General features: G+C 36.6%; 1 protein-coding gene across 3 annotated transcripts in view; it reads left to right on the top strand.

Moving 5' to 3' along the window:
- The window catches only part of Ncc69 (sodium chloride cotransporter 69), a 268,620-nt gene that overhangs the window by 163,017 nt on the left and 79,390 nt on the right, over positions 1 to 26,213 (top strand). For 2 of the 3 annotated variants that reach the window (XM_081733467.1, XM_081733465.1), the window contains exon 3: positions 20,543 to 20,638. In XM_081733467.1, the coding sequence (XP_081589593.1) occupies positions 20,543 to 20,638 (96 nt within the window). Of the gene's footprint in view, positions 1 to 16,698; positions 16,795 to 20,542; positions 20,639 to 26,213 lie in introns of all 3 variants that reach the window. The other variant, XM_081733466.1, reaches the window with a different exon arrangement.

The following is a 26,213-nucleotide window of genomic DNA, read 5'->3' as shown; positions in this document are numbered from 1 at the left end:
AATAAATAGGGATGATGCTGTAGCTGCTTGACCGAAAGTATATAATTTACCATTTAAAAAAAGCCATAATTTAAAAGGGTTAATAACATAGTTCTTAAAAGCTGAAATCAAGTACTTGTGGGATATGTAATATTCTTAATTTTAGTGCCACAGTGTAGTTAAGTCTCCAATAAATCTGTAAACGCACAATTATCTCTTAAATTAGGTCATAAAGCAGTTTTAAACAGCACTTTGGTTATAAGTTTTTACATTTTATTTTAATTTTGCTCTCAAATTGAAATGAAGCTTTCGGTCAACTAATCCTCAGATTCTGACATTGTAATCAGAGAGACATCAAATTCTTTCATATCTCTTGACAATTTGTTGAGAGCACGGTGGTTTTGTGGTAGGCCGCTTACATCCGGGGCGTGCAATCCCTGTTTCGATCCCCGTCTAAGCAAGTTTATGGTAGACAACATCGTGTCCATGGGTTTTCTCGGGATACTCCCGTTTCCTCCCACTTTCTCATTCCATCAATTCTTCCATCATCATTCACTTGCTTTAATCATAGTCTCCCTTAGCCTAAAAAAAAGTATAACCGTGGGACGTTAAACTGAAAGGTTTCATTTAGTGGTGATAATTGAGCTTTCATTTGGATGTTATCATAAACAGTGTTTCAGGCTAGAGATTTTATGGTCCAGAACTAGTGAACTTTCGATCCAAAAAAACATGACAAGTTATTTCTAAATTTTTATGTCAATCCCTGTGAAAATTATTCTTCCTTGATTTTTGCTTGATTTTAGTAGTAGGTTCTCCCAAGCCTTCCATTCGCTGTACACGGGCTAAAATCTTGCTTAATTAAAAATTCTAATCATTTACATTTAACAAATGCATTTATTTATTTATTTATTTATTTATTTATTTATTTATTTATTTATTCGAGTTTGCATATAACCACGCAAACTCCGTACCATTTTGTTATTCGGTTATTAAAGAACTTCGTTACCCCACACGTAGTGCCGTGTACTGGGCCGGATTTCCCAATAGGCCCGGGCCTCTGGGTGCAAGCTCCCAGGGGGCGCACGGCCGAGAGAAAAAAAATTAAAAAATATCTAGAAATAAAAATAAATAGCCATAACTTAACATTTTTTTTGAATTGATTTAAAAAATCAGGCTAATAAAGCATTCTGATTTTGAAGTTCATTGGAACAAATAATTGTTGGTAAAGTTAAATTATTTTTCAACATTATGCATCAACTTCGTTACAACATTGATCTCAAACACGGGAGAACTGGCTGTAATTTTTTAATAAAGGTTTTTAGGAAAGTAACTTTAACCAGACTAGGGGACGAAAAAAATTATTGGGCCTAGGGGCGCCAAAATGTTAAATCCGACCCTGGCCGTATAATGTGACTCTTTACTGTAAGGAATTAGCGGGGTCTTTATAATAATTAAGAAATTCGCCTTTTGTCCCTTGTCTATATGCAACCAACATTATAACTGTCCTAAGCTAGGTTGTATATCATTCAGGATATCGTGAATTAGAATTTTTAACGTAGTCTTTTCGCGGTCTCTGTAGACAAGGGATGATATTTGAAAATGTGAGGCCGTTTAATAAATGTTCTCTTTTTGCCATATTTAATGGCTATAATGGCGTAGTCAAAGCTTTTCCTTCTGGGTTTCCCCTTTTTATTGTTACAAGTTTTGTTTCTTTCTCCTCTAAGGTTTTCACTGTATTAATAAACAAAACATAAACAAAACATTTCTTTTGTTATGTGTTCCGATATGTTGCTTCCTTTAAACATTTTCTACCCAACGCTTTTTCGCTACAGACCAGCTCCCAAGTACTATACCGCTTCTCACATTGTTAGAAATTGAACTCAAAAAGAAGTTATACACTATTTATGTTTACTTTCGGTAAGAAACTCAAATCTTTCTATGATTTAGCAAATTTCGAAATTTCATTTTAGCGTACAACTTGATGCATCACGTATTTGTTCGTAAATCCTACCAAACTTTCTATAAATGGTATATACAAAAGCTAGAAGCATAAGCAATTGCAATATTGAGTTCTGAAAGTTGAACTACACTAGGCAGACGTAGTTGCTGACGAGTTTTTTTTTTTCTTCTTTAAATGCCATGAATATGGTGGAAAATAAATAAGTATTACATTAATGCAGGCAATTCAGACACAAGTCTGTGCCAACTAGTTCAACTTAATTGACGTGACCTCTTACAAACAATATTACATTTATTGCGGAATTAGCTTAATGGCTGCCGCATATTTATTATAACTTGATATGTTTTAAAAGAAGCAGCAATATACAGTATGGATCCCTAGATTTCAGAGAATTATGGAGGCCGCGGTGGCTGAGTGGTAGAGCGTTCACCTATGGTACATGGGATCTTTCGTTTGATCCCAGCTCGCGCCAAGTAAGCCTCGTGATGGACAAACTGTGCGCGTGGGTTTTCACAGGGTTCTCCCACTTTCTTCATTCCACTACTTGATTCATTTCTCATCATCACCATCTCCTTTAGCCTAGCCAGCGTAATCGTGGGACGTAAAACAGATTTCATTTCATTTTCCATTTCAGAGAATTACATAAACGAACGAATTGCCTTTTGTGGTCGATGTTGAAATTTCAAATACTGATGCAAGTATAAATACATAGTATGTTTCGTATGAGGTTGTATCCGAAGTGTGTCCTTTGTTATAATTTCAAATTTCATTGACAGTTTTTTTAAATTTCACTTTCTATTTTTTTTATTACTTTCGACCAACGACACGAAGAGAAAAAAGTATGACGATCGTAAGAAAGAAAAAAATATTGGAGATTTGAAAGAATTTACACATTTCAAAGCCCTTACATATCGAAAAATTTATTTTTCGATGTCTGTTCGTCGGCTCGTCCTGATATACACAGTGGCACATTCAAATTCGTCTCAATATAAATGAATGAACCTCTGTAATGTTAATACGTCCGTCCGTCCGTTACTACACACAATAACTCTTGAATGAAAGCAAATTTTTGAATCCTATTTTTGCAGTAGGTAGCAGAGATTATCTCAAGCGAGTTAGCTTTGGAGTGAATCCGTTAATATCGTCACGACGAAGTCCTTTGTCCCAAAATAAGTGTGCAGGGAAGGACGCCGAGGTTTCTCCTGGCGTGATTCGTGCCACTTAGATGTTATGTTGATTCCCTGGGCTGTTAGGCGTTGTTTCAGAATAAACTTACATGCTTATGTTGCAGGTTTTTTGCTGCGGACTGTACAAATATGTGCGTCTTGGAATAATTTGTTTTTACCGTATCATTTATTCCTGACTGTACTTCGTTACACCACACTTTCATCTCTGTGTTATTTCCGTTGCTAATCTTCAGGTTTGTTGCATAAAAGATCCATAGGATTACGGTGACTCCATGCTAACCAGTGTGGTGTGGTCGAGTGGTCTTGGGCCGTTAGGCTTATCGTAAGACGAAACTCATCCTGGGTTCGAGTCTCACTGAAAAACATAAGAGTCTTTAACTATCCTCGTTGCTCGTGTTCTTGTCGAGTCTAGTAGTAATCAAAAGTATAAAGAATAATTTAATAAGAAATTGAAGTTTAAAAGTGGTAGAGGGCTTTTACTTCGGGTCCGAGGGGTCTCTGATTCGATCCCAGTCCATGTGAGTTCGAAGTGGAGACATCGTCTGCGTGGGTTCTCTCGTTTTCTTACTATTTTATTCCATCGGTTCTTTTATAATCATTCGCGTTCAGATTTCCAGAATATGCTATGCATAAGTATTTGAAATATTGTAGAACAGTTATCTTTGTGTGCGCCTGTGGACAGGTATCAGGGGGCGTAAGGGGCTCAGTATGGTAGAGACCTGCACGGGCCGGGCCGACTCTGTTATTTCTTTGGGCCGGGTCGGGCTTGGGTGGGCCGACACTGATTTCTCTTCAGGTAGGGCCGGGCTGGGGCCGATTAATTGCAATTCTTTAATAATTATTGACTTTCGTTAAACGATAATTAGAATAAAGGCAAACGTTGAAGAAGTGTGCCCTTGAAAAATGTTACAAAATGAAACTTTAAAAATTTATCGGGCCCGGGCCAGGCTTTGGCCAAGAATTTTTAATTCGGTCCGGGCTCGGGCCGAAAATCTCAAAAAAATTCGGGCCCGGGCTGGGCCGGGCCTAGGTACATTCGGGCAGGATTGGGCTCGGGCCGAAATATTCGGCCCGTGCAGGTCTCTACAGTATGGTGAAGTCCTACTTACTTCTGGTGCGTGGATTCCCTGGTTCGACTCCCAATCAAGTAAGTTTCAGATGGACAACATCGTGTCCTTGGGTTTTCTCGGAGTACCGCAAATTCCTCCCACATTTTCGTTCCACCGATTATTTTATTCAGTTGCTTTGTCTCCGTTAGCCTAAAGAGACATAATCGTGGAACGTTAAACTGAAAGATTTAATTTCATTTTGAGAGGTACCAGAACAAAAACGGCAAGAGGCAGAGAATGCTGTTCGGTGTTGCGCTGTTTTTGCAATCGATTCAGCATTCCAACGATCGGATCCATATCCTCTGTTCAAACCGAAAGAAGTAGAAATTAATAATTTCCGATTTGAACGTTCATCGCTACAGAACAAAATAGGTAGTAGATAGTGACACTTTTTTTTTTTTTTAATCTGTCCAGGGTTTCGAGAAATATTATCGTTACCTGCGCATCTCGTTCTCGACCAGAAGTTGTAGAAATTTACTACTACTTCCAGTTTCAAACGGCAAGAGACCGAGAAATGCCTTTTCGAGATGGATTAACTGTCCCAAGTAAGAATAGCTTCGATCACCACTCTCTCTCTCTCTACACCGTGCTCGTGGGTTTTCTCGGGGTTCTCCCGTTTCCTCCCACTTTCTTCATTCCACCATTTCACTCATCTCTCATTATCACCGTCTCCTTTAGCCTAACCGGCATAACCGTGGGACGTAAAACTTAGATTTCATTTTTTCTCTCTCTCTCTTTCTCTTTCTTTCTCTCTCTTTTTCTTTGTTTTCTATGTATTTTCTCTCTTTGCTCTTTTTCTATTTCTCTTTATTTAATCTTTTCTCATTTTTCTTCCTTTTCTGTCTCTCTATCTACAAACTATGTACTTTTTTGTTATGTGCTTAACTTTCATGCATTCTATTCCCTGTGTTGGCATTTTATTAATAGAAGGATCCTTATTACTCTTTGGTTATTTTAAGAACTTTCTTTGGACTTTAGAATCGTAAAAGAAATGTCGATTCAATGTCAAACTTTTCGTGTATGACTTTATATTATAATCCATCATCATCTTCTATTGCTGTATATTTTATTCTATATCAGAAACTTAAACCATTCTATTTAAAGATTTCATGGCTAGACAGTGTTTTCTTTTTAGTTTAAATTCTTAGACTTGCTGGAGCCTGTTTCTGCCTCACAATCGTTCTTTAACTCAGCTCTCGAGTATTTCTGAAGATATTTTGTACTGAAGGGATTATTATTATTATTATTATTATTATTATTATTATTATTATTATTATTATTATTATTATTATTATTATTATTATTATTATTAAAGCAATTTGAGAAATACAAAAAGATTGTAAATAAATGGAAACAAATTAATTTTGACTGAACTAACAAATATCAAGTACGTTACGGTTAGCAGCCTGAGAAACACACTGTAGTCAGCAACTGCGGACTACGTCACAGAAAGTGCAAAGTATGCTTTTCTAAGAAAGGTTGTTACTGTGCAACCAAATCTTTCCAGATTTATTGTTTTAGTTTAGTACGAACTGTTTAAATGGAGATAAAGAGTTATTTCTAGTTTCGCAGTCCGGAGATCCTAGATTCGAAACCCGCGCGTGCCCGTTGACCCAGAATGGTTTTCCCGTGATTCATTGTTGTCATCTCAATGTAAAAATTTTATCTGAAACTAGAACAAATAATTATTTCCGGCTTCCTTTTTTGTACTGACACCAGGGGGTAAAAGTGAGTGGGACGCCATTCCACCACTTCCAAAAATAACTATGGTGGTCTCTATTTTCTAATAAAAAAAAAAAGTTAGGTACGGTGACGACCTGACGTCATGCGTTCCCCTACCTTTTCAGGTCCACTCTTACCCCTTGACACGATTCGATAGCGAAGTAGTTAGAAATGAGTAGTAGTGTGAAGTGTACATCACCTGAAAGAGCTTAATTTATATGGCTCGATATTTTCTTAATATCGAAACTGGTAGGAGATTCTTAGTAAAGAGATTAGAGCGGAGAGGGAATATACAAACTATTTTCCTTAGGATGCTTAATTGATTTTACTTTATAGTGACCAACGTTGAAACAGGAAGTAATTGATCCTACCACTTCCTGTTCAAATAGAGGGTTGAAAAGATCGTATTTAGAATGCTAAATCGATTCCAAAAAAGAACCAGATGAAGTAATTAATTATAACCAACCTGTATTTATAATAACCAAATGGATAAATTAATTACAACCAGCTTATATTAATATTAAAATTATTGAAAAATTAATCATAACAAAGTATCTTACGTGCCATATAGCCATTTGTATTTATAAATGTACTTTAAACAAAAGAATAAATTAGTGTATGATAACTTTTGTATAATGAGTCATAAATAAATGATGGCTTGATGAGTAATACGTGACACACTGTTAGCTAACATGCTGATCTAAAGATTAAATTAGGAAGTATTCTACACGACTATTTTGAATTCTTTAACATCAAGAGTTATATTTTCTACGACAAGAAAAGACTTAATGCCCACACACACACATTAATTCACTTTAACTAAAGGAGGGATAAATGAAGTGCAGAGAACTCAATTTGTTCGGCAACTTCAAGTCAAAAGGAAAGTGACACGGAGGGTACAATTATTCAACTCTTTCTTGTCTACCATTTGTTTTGACACACGTCTGTTATCGTACCTCTGCTAAATAGGTAGCAAAAACCTTTTGTTTATTCAGCATTTGAATGTTGAACGCGTACGTACAGCTTTTTATTCTCAAATCGACCGAGTTTCTTCCGAGTGGGCGTGGTTCTTTATTGAAACATAACCCTTTTCTTCCTCTCCAGCGTACCATTGACGCGAGAGGTACAGAAATAGCCAAGTGGAGGGATTTACTTATCGCGAAACAGGGACCAAAGGTGTAACACAAATGAAAGGCCTTTTTTTTTCTCTCTCTCTCTCTTTCTTTCGTTGCTTCTGTGTGAGGCGTGTCATAATCATGCTGGATACAGGTCACCTTGCGTTTGACGTAAGCCAAGGAAATTCGTTCGTAGATTTCTTTGCAATCGTGTTTCAAACGCTCAAACTTTCCAAGAAGAGTTCTATGTAAATTTAAAGGGGAACTAGTGCTAAATTTTCTGTTTGTATTTCTTTAATTTCGAGTAATTTTAGTAGTTCAAAAGGGGGCGGGGAGAGCCCAGAAAATATGGAAAAATAGATATTTTCATAGCTTGTACTTTACATGACTGCGTATGTAGGGAAAAGTTTTTCCTACGGTACAAAGCAAGAAGCAAGACAGAATTTTCACGACCAGATGCAAGACGAGATTGTACCTCAAATTTAAATCGTAAATTTTCCGAGACGAAACACCCTCAACTCTTACCTCGTAAGCAATCCTATGTATATCTGTAATTGCAGACGGCTAATGGCTATAGTGTCCCAATAAATCAATACCAAATTTCAAATTTAAATTTGTACAGAGTTCTACGAGCGAGATAGATTACCTTTTACTCTATTAAAATAACGGTAGTTCGCTAATGACTAAAAACAACAAATTAAATCTTGTTAATAATTCTATGACATGATAGTACAATTTCCCCTCAGACAATCTAGAAGGGGAGTTTTTTCAGAAAGTAGTAACATATCAAAGTACTGCCTGTATTTAATTAGGGGATGATTAGTATCTGATAATAATAATAATAATGCAGTTGCTTGAAAAAAAATATGGTAAATCTGTTCAATATTTTCATCACTCTCCCCTTAAATACACATCGGGAGTTATTCGTATCACTGTTCCAATCAACGCACTCCTTTATAACCTAAACCCCATTTTGAGAGTGTATTAACACAAATAATATTGGGGTTTTTATTAGTAACATTTTTAAGTTGCCATTACCTCTATTGAAAAAGTACGGTATTTAATGTCTTATATTGTCAAATCTCTGAGTGATATAAATTTGATTTAAACAACTCGCTGAGCAAAACACTAAATTTATTGTAAAAATTACACAGCCATACACAAAAATAAGTTTTGTTCAGCGTACCCCAGGATATGGTTTCGATGTATTTTGATACACAGAATCCAAATTTAGAAACCCCAGGGTATGGATTCGATGTATTTTGTTACACAGAATCCAAATTTAGAAACCCCAGGGTATGGATTCGATGTATTTTGTTACACAGAATCCAAATTTAGAAACCCCAGGTGTCAATCTTTTTATTATAGGCGAAAAATTTGCGCGATTTTGGATAGGGAGGATATGTAACTCAGCCATACAAAAAAAAAAAAAAAAAAAAAAAAAAAAAAAAAGTTCTGTTCAGCGGACCCCAGGTTATGGATTCGATTACATAGAATCCAAATTTTGAAAAACACTAGGACGATTGACCGTGTCAAATTTTGTTTTATGGGCAAAAAAACTTGTGTACTCCCTATCCAAAATCGCTCAAAATTTTTCACTCATAAAAAGGAATTTACACGGGCGATCGTCCTGGGAGCCGGTGTACAGAACTTTTGCGTGGCGGTGTTATTAACGTGTAATAGTTTCGCAAATTATCCACTTGGCTTCATCAGATACTGTTACACGTTAATATTTTTTACAATAAACACACAGTTTGCTTAGCGAGTAGCTTAAATCAAATTTAAGTCGATGAAAGGCAAAGTTTGTACAATGGAAAATATTACTGATATATATTTTTTAAAGGGAAATTTTACGTTGATACAAAATTTCAAATATTCTCTTATTTGATCGTAAGTTTTGTGTGTTCTGTAGTGCTGCCAAAGTGAATCAGTAAAATGAGATCCATACAGATTATTTCACTTTCCGCCATTTTAACAATATACCCCTGGTGCAGTTGCAACGAAATGTGTTGCAGTGGTAACTCAGATGTGCAATAGTCGGCGGGATGGAATGTCTTAGGCAAGCAACAATTTTGGCTACAACAACATTTGTTTCGATGGAAACCGATCAGCTTCTGTATAAACCCTTTTTCGACTGCAAATATCATTGAAATATCAACAGTTTTAATATTAATTCTTTCATCTAAGTTTGTTTAAAGTCAAAATTACGAAACAAAGCGTTTAACTAGTTTCATTATAATCTGATAAGCAAATAATTTTAAATTAGTGCAAATTCTGCGTAAAACCTGTCCGTATAAGTTTAAATTATCATGCCACTTTTCTGCTTTTTTTTTTTTTTTTTTTTTTTTTTTCAATACTCCGTACGTCAAGGAAAGATAATTACAAAGGAACTAAACGCACGTACAATTTAACATCTTGAAAACTTGGAGTTCCGCAAGTAGTAATTGTTCCAGCAGCATTTTTTTTTTTTATTAGTCACGAAATGGTGCTTTTTGAAAAATCATGCATGTGCTTTAGTGAAACTAGATAGACCAAGAACTTTTTTATTTTATTTTACATTTAGCTAATTAGTGTTGTAGTAACAGCTATAGAGAAGCTGTGGGTTTGATTTATATAAACACAAAAGATGCAGCTTGCTCTGCTCTGCTGTAAAGTAGGTGAAGGAAAAGTAATTCTTGGCACTTTGAGTTACGAGATTCTCTTCCTCACGCGAGGTGTCTTAAAAAGTATGCTTTCTGCGAAAAAGAAAAAGTTCTTGTGGTAAATGTGATCATACACTGAAACTGTCTTCTGTCAGTGATTAATTGGTGATCATCTAATTTATGTACGAAGTTACCCTCCCTTCTCCTCCCCTTTGCTTGTTCTGCATCGCGAATCATAGCGTAGGAGCGAGACACAAATAATGAACTGATAAACGGTGTAGTTAAAACAGATACTGATCTTGATACGATAAGTCTGAAAAACCATCGATACTAGCTTATATTCCCGAAAGTCGTGTCACGTCACCTTTATGTCTTCCGTTGTCATGAAAATGTTTCATAATGCTGGTTTCGATTCCCAGTAAGGACGGAACGTCGGTATTGAGTAGTAGTATCGAACTCTAGCCTAGAAAGCAAGAAATATTAGTTTAAAATGTTAATTGTAATATCCCAGATTCCGAGCTCTACAAGAATCAAGTGATGAAACTAATCATTTCACGTAAAAACAGCGCTATTTTTCATACTCTGATATAATATACACTGGGTGTTCCAGATAAAACGTACAGTGCTTATAAACCACAAACGACTGCAGCAAAAATTAAAATAGGAAAGAGTCAAGAGGTGCATCGAATTGAGCGTTCGGCTTGCCACAAAGAGCCCTGTGTCATGAGTCCTGGGGTGGTACACGAAAATTTTAAGAACTCATTCGTAGCTATGTAAATAGCGTACCCACCTTTGACGCGGAATGACTACTGAAATTAATAATTGCATAACACTCATTTCTGTCAGTCATTTTTAGAACTGTGCGCCCGCATTACAGACTTTGGGAAGCACAAATCCTACTGCCGTGATTGACAAATTTTCATAAATTTCACAAGGAGTATCTTCCTAGGTTTGCAACTTTTGAAAAAGGGAAAGAGTACAAATAAAGGCTTTTATGAATCTATGGGAGCATTTTGTGACAATCTTTTTGTATTCAGGCTCTAGAAAGGCATTTCAGAACGAACGAATGAGAGAATGAGCTACAAAGCTTGTAAACCTGTTTTTTTTTTTTTTCGTCTGAATGGAAAGAGTATATTACATCACACACTGGTTTAGACTAGTAGAGGTGGAGGAGGGGGAGAGTTGAATTGAGTTTAAAACCAGAAGTAAGTAGTAGATCGAGACATGTGTTTCTGAATGCATAAGCAAACGGAGCAAGATTTTACCATCAGTTTCTACTTAAAATTTTTGTAACGATTTCTAAGCTGCAAATTGTACAGAAATTTCAGATTGCTCCTTGTTCCTCAGTTTTCACAACTGAATAATCTGAAAAGACAGGGGTAAACATTTTTTTGTTTTTAATACTTAACGTTTGCAGACTGTTAACATACAGGGTTTGTATGATAAGTAATGAGACCAGGTCTGGAAACATTGTTTTATTGATCTGATCTGTACAGGGACTTAAAAGCTTTCGAAGTACTCTCCTCTTGCGTCGATGCACTTCTGCAATCGATGTTTCCACGCTGCAAACGCCCCCTGGAAGTCAGCAGCCGGCATGTCCTTTAGAAATGTGGTCACGGCTGCTTGGATGGCTGTGACGTCTGCAAAACGGGTTCCTTTCAAGCGTGGCTTCAGCTTCGGGAAGAGGAAGAAGTCGGCCGGGCTCACATCTGGGCTGTAGGGTGGTTGTGGAAGGACTTCCACCCCAATCCGGGTCAAAAAGGAGGTCACTAAGAAGGCGGTGTGGGCAGGGGCATTGTCGTGATGCAACTTCCACCGGCTAGCGATCGCCGGTCTTTTCCGCTTGACGCTCCTGTGCAGTCTCTCAAGGACTTGTTTGTAGAAGGCGGCGTTGACGGCTTGTCCTTGGGGTACAAACTCCTTGTGGACCACCCCCACATTGTCAAAAAAAACAATCAACATTGTTTTCACCTTTGACTTCGACATTCTGGCCTTCTTGGGGCGCGGGGACGCAGGAGTGTGCCACTCCGCGCTTTGACGTTTCGTTTCAGGGTCGTACTGGAACACCCACGACTCGTCACCTGTTATGACGTCATCTTCAAAGTTAGGGTCACTGTTCATGAGGTTCAACAGTTCCTGACAACAATCAACACGTCGTTGCTTTTGTTCGTCAGTCAACACTCGCGGCACCAGTTTCGCACAGATTTTTCTCATTCCCAATTGTTCCGTCACAATCTTGTGCACTGTTGTGTGGTTCATATCGAGTTCATCAGCAATCAATCTCAACGATAATCGACGGTCTGAGTTCAGGAGATCCCTCACTTTTGCCACAGTTTCGTCCGTAGTCACTGTTGTCGGGCGTCCAGCCCTCTCCAGATCCTCAACGCTTTCCCGGCCGTTCCGGAACGCACTGTGCCAACGAAACACCTGGGCTTTGGATAGGGCTTCCTCTTTGTAGGCCTCCGTGATGAGAGAAAGCGTCTGAGTAGCCGTTTTCCCCAGGCGAACGCAAAATTTGATCGCATAACGCTGTTCGATGGAACCCTCCATGTTTGTTGATTTTCCGCCGTGACAAGAATGTTCACAAGGGCTTTGTCCAAGGCTTGTCCGCGCTCCACTAAGGCTCGGAGCCAACTGACGCGCGGTGCGTTGCTTTGCTCGGACCCCCCCCTACATCCTCCATCACCGACAAACCCGCTCCAGCGACACGCGCGCCGCGGCGCGGCGAGTCTCATTACTTATCATACAGACCTTGTACAGTCAGTCTGCTGATAGCTGGTTGCAGATAGTTATACAGTATCAAGACGACCCGTATTACAAAATTTTGCCCATAGCCCACATAATAGATCAAATCTTGCGTATTTTCAGACCTCTTATATCCTACAATTATTTTATGAACACCCTATATAAGTCAACATTTATTGTTTAGAACATTTCTTTTTCAGCAGCATAATGTACTAAACATTGAATTTTACTCTTCAGTAAGATAGTAATAATAAAAGCAGAATTCAACCTCGCTATGAAAATTTCAAGAGTTCATTATCGTCTTCAGTTGACATGGCGAAACTAACTATATTTTTCAGTCAACGTCTTTTAAGTTTAGTAGACGGCGTTTATCCCTGTAGGAGAAGTCATAAAGCAGAAAAAAAGCACTTCAAGCATTTTTATTTTTCAACATGGGAAGATTTTTTTTTTTTTAAATAACATGGCACCATACAGGAACTATTAAGAACGACACACGTGTTTAGCACGTATTACATTCTCAACTGTCAATTTTGTAATTCCTATTGTCAGCCTTCCAGCTTCATTGTGTGAACAATAACAGAAGTAAAATATTGAACGTAATTCAAGCGTTGAGCAACGACACTTCTCTAACAACACTGTGTAAAATGACTTCACTAATTATATGAACAGAATTGTGTTGAATAACTTCTAAAATATAATTTATTTTGTGCATACAGTGATAAATGGAAGATATGCGTTCGCCGCACAAACTTTGATATCGAATTAAAGTCGCCCCTAAACAATACTGGTAGATTTTCTCAGAAAAATGACATAAATGTAAACTCTGGTAGGCAGGAATAAGAAACATGCACTAGAAGTTCCAATTTCGTCCAGTAGATGTCAACCGCTGGAGGATGTTTGCTTCCATCTAACGGTGAGATGTGTAACTTCTACCTTTGTTTCAATAATAATAATAATAATAATAATAAAAAGGATATGGATAGCTGTGATTAGTCACCAACACCATTGCCCGTAAAGTGTTAACGGATTAACTAAATTGACGAACTCGGCTGTGATAATCGCACTATCTTTTGCAAAAAAAAAAAAAAAAATCGTTCAAGAGTTATCGCGTGGAGTAACGGATGGGGTTGTTACTGTTACCCGTTAAGATATTAACGGATTGACTCCATTAATAAGCTCAGCCAAGATAATTGGTCTAGCTGTCTGTTGCGAAAAACATAATTGAAAAATTCCCCTCGAGAGTAATCTTGTGGACTAACGGACGGACATTAGTCACCGTTACCTTAACTCCATTAACGAACTCGACTGAGACAATTACTCCACGTATATATTGCGAGAAACAGAAGAAATAACCCACGACAGTTATCGTGTGAAGTAACATACGGAGGTTAGTCACCGTTACCCATCAAGATATTAACGGATTAACTCCATTAATAAGCTCAGCCAAGATAATTAGTCTAGCTATCTGTTGCGGAAAACATAATTGAAAAATTCCCCTCGAGAGTAATCTTGTGGACTAATGGACGGACATTAGTCACAGTTACCTTAACTCCATTAACAAACTCGACTGAGACAATTACTCCACCTATATATTGCGAGAAACAGAAGAAATAACCCACGACAGTTATCGTGTGAAGTAACATACGGAGGTTAGTCACCGTTACCCATCAAGATATTAACGGATTAACTCCATTAATAAGCTCAGCCAAGATAATTGGTCTAGCTATCTGTTGCGAAAAACATGATTGAAAAATTCCCCTCGAGAGTTTTCGTGTGGGCTAAGAAACGGACATCAGTCACCGTATCTTAAATCCATTAACGACCTCGACCGATATAATTACCTATATATTAGGAAAAAGAAATAAAAAAAAGTTATTATGTGGACTAACGGATGGATATTCCTCACCGTTATCTTAGCTCCATTCGATTATCGATACTGCTTTCCAACAGTAAGTTCTGTCTCCTCCGTTATCCATCTCTTCAATCCGGAATTGGTTCAAATTAACGGATTCCGGTTCCAACTTTTATCCCCATAAAAAAACAGTAAGGCAGAGCGGGTATGGCTTTTTGATATGAATTCTGCGTCCGAGGAACATGTTTATCTTCTTGTCCAGGGTGTCTATCGGTCACGAAAGTCGCGAAAAAGTAACGTAATCAGAAAACGGTCATGAAAGTCAAGAAAGTCACGAAACAGCTTTTAGGTCATGAATTTTTTTTTTTTTTTTTTTTTTTTTATCTGGAGAAATATGGTATAGACTGGAAAATTTTGTTCTATAAACGTCAAACTTTACCACCAAAAATGCCTATTTTCTGCTGTAGACCCTACCAAATCGCAAGCAAAGCACGTTTCTGTCGCATGCATGAAAATTTGACTCAATTCGCACCAAATTCGCTTTTCAGAATGTGTCTAAACTTTATGATTTGCGAAAGAAAAGGTCACGAAAAAGTCACGAAATTTCATTCATAATTGTTGTCTTATTAATCTATTGTAAACTGTAACTACAGATGTATTACTTTGAGTATTGAATTCCCATAGTTTGGAAGTCTATTCTAGTTTCATACTGTAAAACTAAACTCACTTGTTTTTTAAGTAGTATATTGTCTAGAAATATCGTACAGCTGAGTACTGGTGAATATGCATGCAAATGATGGGAAGGTGACCACTATAAAATGAAGTCTGAAGTAGTTTTGATTATTCTGTTCTACTAGGTATACTGTCAGATGCAAAAGTGAGATTTTTTTTTTCTAATGTAATAGGTTACACTATGGTTTTACTTCCAGCAGCCTACCTCGGTCGAGTTCTGGAGAATCATCTTGAAAGCGTAACTGGTAGTCAGCCCCGCCCCTCTTGTTGCTCCGCAATATCGTCCTGAGCGTTTGATATTATTATTATTAAAGTATTCTGCCAAGTCACTTGCCACAACAGAATCTTCAAGTATGATTTCTCTGTTTTGATATCCTACATTATGGCACGTCCGCCATAATGTATTCCTTTTTAGCCAATGTCCCAACCAGTTTCTCTTCCTCTTCATAATACCTAAAATTGTTTTCTTCTTCACCATTTCTAACACCCTCTTAGTAGTTTTCCGCTCGACCTAGCTATTATCTCCATTCTTCTCCACATCCACATTTCGAAAGCTTCTCGTAGTTTTTCAGCACTTGTGCGTAATGTCCATGTGTCTGCCCCGTACAATACAATATTCCACAGTCCACACGAAGCATGTTATGAGTCTTTTTCTAAACTCTTTATTCAAGCTCCCCACAAAATAGTATTTTCTTCCTCCTAAAGGCTTCTTTTGCCATTCCTATTCTTGCTTTTATTTCACCTTCACACTTCATACCATCAATAATAATACTACCCAGGTATCGAATATTAGTTACCTGTTCTATTTTCTCCCCTTCTAATTTTATATTTGGCACCGACCGCTTCGTTCCAATCACCATGGCTATTGTTTTATTCACGTTTATTTTCCATCCATTTAACAATAAAATTTTAAGTTTCCTGTATGCATTTAAATAAAGTAACCTTTCGCAGCTAATAGTACTAATTGAGGTTTAACTTTCCTATAAAGTGAAGCTATTATTTTTTTTAAAGCAAAATATGCATTTTACACAAATGCAATACTTGCAAAAATTCATTCTTCTGCCAGATGGTGCATGGAAGCAGAATTTCTGAGGAGCCCTGATTAAAATTTTCGTTTGTAATGAAGCCACGATGTGCTTATTCAGAGTTCCTACTGGTCACGGAAGTCAGGAAAAATGGTGCAGATCAGGAAATTTTAGGAAAAAAAGACTGGAAATCAGGGAAAGTCAGGAAAATTTTATAAAATACGTTTTCTAATATTAATTGTATACCAATTTCGCCTTATCCAACCATTATAATGGACGTTATTCAGATTTTTATGGAAGATAAGTGGAATGTACGTATAAGCAATTGATTACTGTTTCTCACATACAAATATTCAGTTATTTATTCCTTATTTATATGTCAATGTCATCCGACACCTGTCATGAAAGTAAGGTAATTTCCTGCCAAAGGCCAGGGGAAGTAAGGGAAATAATTTCTCCAGATCAGTAGAAATCCTGTTGTTAAGTATTGTATCGCCGAGTACTTGGGGATAGTGCATTTACCCTATCATAATTTCTAATGTTGGAGAATTTCTTACTTCCTTAATATATAACTTCGTTTGTGACGTAGTGTAAGAAATAAGAACTTTTAATGAAAGTCTCCCTTCACAGGTCAAGCCTGCTTAGTCGTTGCAGTGTCATCTGTAGTGACTATTTTATCAGCAGTTTCCATGTCAGCGATTTGCACAAACGGCCAAATTAAAGGAGGTAAGATTAAGGAAAGCAGTAATGCAGGCGTTGTTTGGTGTTGTCTTTTGCCATCTTGTGATGTGAACTACCAGTTGAACCAACAGAATGGCTGTGCATTTTTTGAGGAATGCCGTACAGATGTTTTAATATGTATTGTATTTTGGTTTTGGTTATAATGTTATGCTTTTTTTTGATTTTATTAATGTATGATTTCTTTTGTTTGTGTAATCCGTAAAAGCAGAAGTGTTAATTTTGTACTAAAAATAAAATATACGTTGTATTACAACTGTCTATTACTTCAGTAGCGATTTGTTCTACAGAACGTTGGAATAATATTCTTATGAATGTGTCGATAGTGAGCTCAATTATTCATAGTTTCAAAGATACTAACCACATCAGTACGATGTACGTAGTAGACCGTAGTATTAAAATATACAGGGTCATTCAGCCAATAAAGCAGCCTTGGCGTTGATTAAAGATATACCAGATTGACTTGACACCTAGTCTTCCCTTCCGAGCGCTGCTGTCGGCTGAAAGAATTCCACTCCCTTTCGCTAAGGATCTCTCGCTTAGCAACAACTGAATACAACTGGCTCAATGCGTGGGTGTGTCGAGGGTGTGAGCTTTAGTTCGCATTTTTGCCATGGCTCAAGACATTTTGACAGCACTATAGTCTCGTTCACAAGTAGTTGCCCTCAGTGGTAGAGTGCTTATCTCTGGTGCTTGGGGTCTGTGGTTCGATTCCCGGCCAAGTTAGTTTGTGGTGAATAACATCGTGCTCGTGTTTTTTTCGGGGTACTCCCGTTTCCTCCGACTTTCTCATTTGCTTTAATCGTAGTCTCCCTTAGCCTAAAGGACATAGTCGTAGGACGGACGTTAAACTCAAAGATTTCATTTCATTTTCATTTCATAAGTAGTTGCCAACGAGACGGAGAAGTAGATTTTAAAATTCGGGGCAACGCGAGCCCCTTAACAGAATATGCCGCGATCTGCGATGTGATCGCAGACAATTTTGCCGCGCCTGTGCAGAAAAATTGCCAGAGGAGAAAAAATAGCCAACAGAAAAGTATAAAAACATGCCTGCTATGTGTAGATGTCTTAAATGGACGGATTAGTCGCATAAATATAGTTTGAACTGTTTTTTACGTCACGTAAAGCGTATTTTTAAGAATCACAAGTGTTTCTTCTGCAGAAATTTTTGGCAGAATTCTTGCAGAAAACTTTTGACTTACAAAAGCTTATCGCAGAAAGACAAAGTTCTGCCATTGGGAACACGAGAATTATGACGATTCTTGTCTCATTTTCAAGTCTAAAATCGAAACGAGTTAATTGAAAAGTTTCGTGGGTAACACTATTTCACCCAAGTCTTAGATCTGCAACATTTTTTTAGTGTTAACATGATTCATAGTATGAAAATTATAAACTGATAAAGTGATTTGTAAGAACATAATGAAGAACACTTATCAACGTTAAAAGATATGCAAGTCATTACTCAATATACTCCAATAATAAATATGGTATAAATATTGTTGTAGCACACCCTTCGTGGACCGCTCGTGACGCTGAAGGATTATGGTAACTTCTAGATGAAATTAATGAAAAAAAAAAAGGGGGGCATAAATTTTGTACATGAATTTACTAAACGATACAAGGAAAGCTTTTCGAGAATCGAAACGAGAAAATTATTGAGAAATCGAGACCAGTCGATAAAAACCTTACACTAATTACAAAGAAGTAATGAAGATTAGGAAATTCGAAAGCTGCAGGAAAAAGAAGAGAGAGAGAGAGAGAGAGAGAGAGAAAGAAAGAAAGAGAGAAAAAAGTAAGAGAGAAAGAAAGAAAGAAAAAATTGCATTAGGGATAACGTGTGTGCAATTACTCAGTATTTTTTTTTTTTTTTTTTTTTTTTTTTTACAAGTTATTCACGTGTTTATGCCAATTCACATTTCTCTAATATATAAAAGAATAGAAGTTACTCACTTACGGATGCCCAGGCCATGCTAGCATAGCTAGAAACATAAAATTTGGACAGATCTCTCTTCGTCACGAAAGGAAGGGAAAAGAAAATACTTTTTGATCAAGAATAGGGTATCTCACGAATACCCGAAGTTAGAGAGACTAAACTCTACGTATAAACTCCTCATTAAAAATAACTGAACACTTCGAGAATTGTTTCAGAGCTTTCGAGAATTGCGCTCCTAAGGGAAATTTCTTTGTTGTTGAAATTTACGTTTCTTTATTCAGAAGATTCCCTAAGATTCTAGAAGATTCGCTTAAGTGGAGTTTGGGAAAGTGTGGTGCGTACGAGGTGCATTCGGAAAGTAACCTCCGATTGGTCTCTGCGTGAAGTAGTGGGTGCAGCGCTACCATCTTTACACAGACGTGCGCAGTAGATCAGTCTGCATCCAGCCGTGGCACAGTGAAGGTTGTCTGATCACTAGTTCCACTTTTGAAGCGTCTCAAAATGTGTGCTGCAATAGAAAACCCTGCCATGTACGAGGTGCGAGCTGTTTTCTTACGGCAAAACAATATTCGGCAGCAACTATTCATGGGGAACTTTGTGCTGTGTATGGACCAAGTGTGATGAATGAAGAAGTTGTTCGTAAATGGGTTCGTTCACCCCCCGTTCGACCTCGCTCTGCTCAATAACCAAGGACCTTCTGAGCCAGTTCAAATGGGACGTTTTCAATCATCCGCCTTCAGCCCAGATTTGTCACCCAGCGATGCGTATGAAGTGGCTTCGATCTTAGCGCTTTCGTGATGAGGAGGAGCTGAAAGCAGTGGCGGATTCAGGGGGGCGATCCCCCCCTCCAGAAGAGGAAACTTTATTTTATATGTATCTCCGAGTTTGCAGCTCTTAAAAGTAGTTCTAAGTAGCAGTATTATAACCCACAGCCCCCTACCCCAGAAGTCCGTCCTGGATTCGCCCCTGGCTGAAAGATGCCATCACAGGCTAGCTCAAGGCAGAGGTGGGAGATTTTTATGCTGATGGAATTTCTAAGATAGTGCAGAGATATGATAAGTGCTTGAATGTTTATGGAAACTAGGTTGAAAATGGAGCAAAGTAGTTGTTTTCAGATGTGTGTATATATAAATTCATCGTATTTACTTTGGTGTTTCTTTTCTAAACAATCGGAGGTTGCTTTCCGAACGAATATATATAATTACAAATGTGTTTAAACGTTTTCGAAAATCTTATTTCCGAAGAGGAAAAGGAAGCAATTTTTCTAATATTTAAATTTTGGATTCTTTATTCAACAAATGACCAATATGAAGATTCACTTAAATTAGGTGTGGGTAAATTCTGTATGTAAACGTTTAATTGAAAAAGAGCGAACAAAAATTTCAGCGCTTTCAAATCTCGTCGTCTAAAGTAGTGAAAATGGACAATTTCTGCAATAATCGAAATTATGGGTTAATGTTCATTAAGCCGTGTTCTTGCGTTGCGAACAACTGACATATCTGCTAATGTTAAAAATAAATTAATATATGCCGAACAAACGTAATAATTTATAAATAATGCTTGGCAAAGTATCAGGTCCTGTGACTTGATACATTGTCGAGAAAGACTTGCTACATGTTTAAGACTAAAAAATATTAAGAGAACAAGATCATTTTTGTACACTTCTGCTTTGAGGATACCACAAGTTATGCATGTTGTTCAGTTGTTTTGTTAATGTGGCTTGTTGTGTGTTAACACTATATGACGCACAGCGGGTGATAAAAGTTGTGAGCATTATAATTATTAAGGAGTATTCTGTTTCAGGTGAAGGAATGCTTCTAATTGTTGCCACGTGCGTTGTTACGACAATATCTGCCCTTTCAATGTCTGCGATTAGCACAAATGGTGTCATAAAAGGAGGTAGGTTATTTGCAATCAGATTCTGTATATGCAATTTCTGCAGTTTCTGCAATTACCAAAGTGGTGGCTGCGAAATTCCCGATGTAATCTACTAAATTTTTCTTCTAAACGAAAGGTACCTATCTATACAACTTTCTGGGGAGGGGAGGTGCTCACATGTTCAATCACATATAAAGTAGTCTCAAAATCGTCAGGGATACCGAATGTATTAACTGTAACCTCTGTTTGAATCAACTTGGAGAAATCAATAAGTGAATATTAGTGGTTTAAGGTGTACTTAACATCTTACACGTTTCATTTGTTGGTACTCATATTTAGGACAACGTATTTATTGTTTTTAATTATCTGCTATATGCTTCTCGAAATAAAAATCACGATTCCCGAACTGTAGTCGCCCCCTTCCTTGATTTTAATGAATTTATTACCAATTAACATCTTAAGTGAAAGTTTTTCAAGGTCAAGGTATTTTAAGTGTTTTCATGTACGGCGGTTTTCATATTAGCGATAAAATCAAGAGATAATTCACCTCTTAAGGAAAGTATTTGAATTATCAATTAATATGTAATTACTTTCATGTTTTTCATTAAATTTATGACAGAAAATCAGTCTTGTATAGTAATGTCTTTCAATAGATAAATTATGTAGATTAGTAGACACAAAAGCTTAAATTACTGACTGCTCATTTCGTGCACAAGATTTCAGATTTGATCCCATTTTTTGTGAGCTCCATGGTGGATAAAGTACATATTTGTGGGATTTTCTCGGGGGTGGAGATCTCCTTCACCACTTATAATACCAATCATTCATTTGTCACTACTTTGTCGTAAACATAAGACATTGAACTAAACATTTCATTTGGTGAAGAAAATAAATTTCGTAAAGTGAAATAATTATAACTGGCGCGAAGACAGTATTTCAAAATAACTCCATTTATTCATTTCTTTGCGGAGTAGAAATTGAAGAGTGAAATGAATTCCACGAACACACATGTGTATGCATCGAATTCGAAAGACACATACAGTCGATTTAAAATCTCGCTTTTTAAGTATTTACTTACTTTTCGTTTTAAAAAAAAAAATCCCACGTTTTCCTTTTAATCGATCGATAAAAATACACGTCTGTCGAATGCTTTTACGTTGAATTGTTCATGTTCTCTATTATGAATATCATTCAATTAGGTTTCAAAATTTTCCTACATAGATGAAAATTATTTATGATAGATGCATAAGACTAATCTTTTTCTCGTTCATGTTTAGGTAAATATAAATTACTAATTCATTCACCCTTTATATTTACCTAATTAATCCCCCTCACTATATTTTCGTCTTGATCTCAGATCAGAAATCATATCTATGATGAAAAGGTAAGTTAACTGCCATTTACAACAGTCAGAACATGTATTTAAATGAATAAAAATAAATAAAGTTGTATGTAGATAGTTTTAAAAGTACGAATAATTTTATCGACAAACAGAAACGTATTCTGGATACTAATTAAGTTATATAGCTATTATTTTTAACCACACTATTTTCTCTACGGTCTTCAACGCAAATATTGCACAAATTTATTTACATGAATATTCTTGTTTCAAGTAAATACAGTTAAAACTGTCAATCACGTCCTTTTATGAACTTGTTAATCCGAAAAAGGCTCAGCGAAATTGTTTTATCCCTAAATATGTTGAAAACCTCTTAATATGGAAACAGAATCAGTTGTAAAGAACGCCAGTTTGTTATTGCGTAAGAAGGAAATTTATTTCTAAACTAGTGCTACTTACATTAATGTGAGTAGGCCTCCCCTACTATGGTTTACACAAAAATCTAAAATAATCTTAAAAAGAGAAATTTACTGTAATAATTCTGACACTGTATGTACAGTATAACACATTTGCTTTAGTATTTCTTTCAAATTACGTAAAATATATATGGAAGAATAGTGCTAAGATTAAAAGTTTTCAGAGAAATCTTCATGATTTGTGATTTTTTTTTTTTTTTTTTTTTTTTTTTTTACTGTATTACAATTGCTTTCTCTTGATGTTTAAATGTTGCACTGTCTTGTGCATGTCTTTGCATATACGTATATTTATTTAGAAGTCATTTTGATTTTTTTAAAAAATATTGTTTGCCTTTCATGTGTTGATATGTAAAATTCATATATATCAGCTGGGTGTGTGAAGAGAGAGAATTAAAAGAAAAAGTAGACTTTGAGATAAATGAGATTAAGGCCTGCTATACACTGAGATAAATTCTAGGATTTATCTTAGGAAAAATGTTACGATATATCTCGTAGGAAATCCTACCCATTTGTGTCATACACGTCAAGGTTTTTCCTGTCTGGCCGATTGACGTTACGAGATGTTATTGGATTACGTGCCTGAGAAGTTCAACTTTTAAAAATACATTTCTCACGAAATATTAAACTCACAAGTGCAGCGCCCACATATTTGGATTTCTTATGAAATGTTCTTTCAAAATTATATTACACGTTTCTTCCGTAAATTTCACAAATTTACAAGAACTAAAATTTGATAGCATCATGATAACTACACCCATGTTTTTCAATATCATAAGATATATTAATTTAATTAAAGTACAAAATTGATGAATTCATATGCTAACTACACTGCGCATCTTACTGATATTGATACCAGGCGCTATATTGTTAAATTGCACACCTCTAAATAAACAAATAAATAATAATAATAATAATAATAATAAAATAAAGTAACATAACATAAAAACTAAAATAAAATAAAAATCAGAAGCTGAATTATTAAAACATGCCTCATCAGTCCCTGCATTACTCTTCATTTTGTCGAGTATTTTTGCTCTCACCCACACACTGCTGACGGGGAGAATACATATTTGTTTTCACTTTCTTTCACCTATTGTCGTTTTAATCGAAATCTTATGAATTTTCTTTCCAAAATGGAGTGTGCTCTAAACAAGAGAAATCTCGTAGGATCGTTCAGAACATAGGAAATGACATGCGATCTGATGCCACACACGTTAAGGTTTTGACGCTAGGAAAAATCGTATGAGATTTCCTAGGATCTAGTGTATGTGGCAGGCCTTAAAGTGTTGGTTTTCCGTATAATCACACAGTAATCGCGAGATTTTTGTAAAGTTAGTTTCAACCGCAACCAGTGGCGATATAAGTTACTGCTTTATACGTTCCAGTGCGGAACAATGTGTGCTTTCTTCGTGGCTAGATATCTCAATTTCCACTATTTTGAAAATCTCTTTAGTTACACACCCACCCGATATATATATATATATATTTGGTCTAGGAATTAATTCGTGCGGTTGGACAAGAGATGGCGCAACGAACGGAGCGTCCCACAGTTCCGTGTATCCACACATGTGTTGCAAACCCCTGTCATCGCGTATCGTTCGTAGTATAGGGCAGTGGATTAAAGCGTCAACAACACCAGTTTGTAGTTAAGTGAACATGGCGCAATTTGTGCCTGATAAAGTGTTTTTGCGGGGTGTCCTGCTGCATTACTTTAACATGCAGAAAAGTGCGACTGAAAGTCATCGTATTTTGGTGGAAGTGTATGGTGACCATGCTCTAGCTGAGCGAACGTGTCAGAAGTGGTTTGCACGGTTTAGAAGTGGTGATTTCGGCTTGGCAGACCAAGAGCGAGCTGGACAGCCAAAAAAATTTCAAGACGAAGAATTGATAGCATTGCTCGAGCAGGATTCGTGTTAAACGCAGGAACAACTTGCAGCAGCATTAGGCGTTGATCAAACAACAGTCTCCAAACGCTTGAAAGCCATGGGAATGATTCAAAAGATGTCACATTGGGTTCCACATGAATTGAAAGACAGAGACGTTGAAAGACGAAAAACCATTTGCGAATTGCTGCTTCAACGACAGAGCAGAAAGGGGTTTCTGCATCGAATTATTACGGGTGATGAGAAGTGGATCCATTACGAAAACCCTAAACGAAAAAAGGCCTGGGTGAAACCAGGTGAACCAGGTCCATCACAACCAAAACGAGATATTCACTGTGCAAAGGTTATGCTGTGCATATGGTGGGATATGAAAGGTGTGGTGTACTATGAGCTGCTGCAACCGGGTGAAACTATGAATGGAGAACGTTATCGACGACAATTAATGCGTTTGAAGCAAGCTCTGGCCAGAACACGACCAGAATGGGAGAACAGACATGATAAACTTATTGTTCAACATGATAACGCTCGCCCACATGTCGCAAAACCGGTCAAAACCTATTTAGAAAATGTCGGATGGGAAGTTTTACCCCACCCGCCGTATTCACCAGACGTTGCTCCTTCGGACTACTACTTGTTCGATTGCATGAACAACGATTTGATTGGACAGCGGTTTACTTCTTCAGAAGATATCGAAACATGGGTCTCTGACTGGATCGCTTCCAAGGATGAGGACTTCTTTTGCCACGGAATCCGTACATTGCCTGACAGATGGGCGAAAGTAGTGGTTAGCGATGGACAATATTTTTCTTAAGGTATTTATGTATTTTGTGTTTGTACTACAGCTTCAATGTGTGCGTACCAACCGCACGAATTAATTCCTAGACCAAATATATATATATATATATATATATATATATATATATATATATATATATATATATATATATATATATATATATATATATATATATATATATATATATATATAATTAGTGGCTAAAATGATAAGGTTTCATGAGATATTTCGATAGGTTTGAATTTTATTAAGATTAAATCTAAAGCATCAGACTACCCAGTGATCTCAAAAGTGGTTGAATAACTGAGTGTTTGTTTGAAATATACACTAGAACCTCGTTGATCTTGGTTTACTATCTACCAGGACTGAATACTTCCATTACAAGTAATTACATTATAATGTCAAATGTGGTGCTTACAGTTCCATTTAAAAAAAAAAAAAAAAAAAATTCTTCCCAATCATTTACTAGTGATACTGTAGTTTTCTTTCAAGTCGCCTGTTAATGAACTTTTATTTCCAGGAATGATGATAAATTATCAGATTTCGAGTTAAATTATCATGAAGGTAATTGATAGTATACACAAACATTTAGATATGATACTATGCAGTAGATGCCTTATTCATACTAGTTTGACATCGATGCAGATAAAGAACAGAACAGGTGTTAACTTACTTTGGATCAACAACCGATTGGAACCAAAATCGGCATGGAAATAAACAATGGTCTACTTCAGTCACCTATAAAGTTTGGTTGGGACTAGTTAGGGTAGAGGCCAAACCGACTATGGCTTTATATATGAACAAAAAATTATTAAGAACATTGATTCTCTGGCTTCTCAAATTTAGTTGATACTGGTCAAGTGTTAAGCCCAAAATAATTGATGGAGACTACTTTTCAGAAAATTCTTAGCCAATTTTATAAAATTGGCTTGGTCAGTAATAGTTTACCTAGATAGCCATTGATAGAAAAAATGACGAAATTTGATTGAAATTGTACAAAGCATACCCAAATTTGGGCAATGACAGGACGAAACTACAAACTTTTATTTGCATGTAATGCTTGAAGCCTAGGATTAATCCAGAATAGGAGGGAAGATCAATA

The sequence above is a fragment of the Thermobia domestica genome, chromosome 12 (genome assembly GCF_964235325.1).
Source record: "Thermobia domestica chromosome 12, izTheDome1.hap1.1, whole genome shotgun sequence".
NCBI classification, from domain to species: Eukaryota; Metazoa; Arthropoda; class Insecta; order Zygentoma; family Lepismatidae; genus Thermobia; species Thermobia domestica.
The sequence above is the reverse complement of the archived record's forward strand: the minus strand, read 5'-3'. Positions and strand labels throughout refer to the sequence as shown.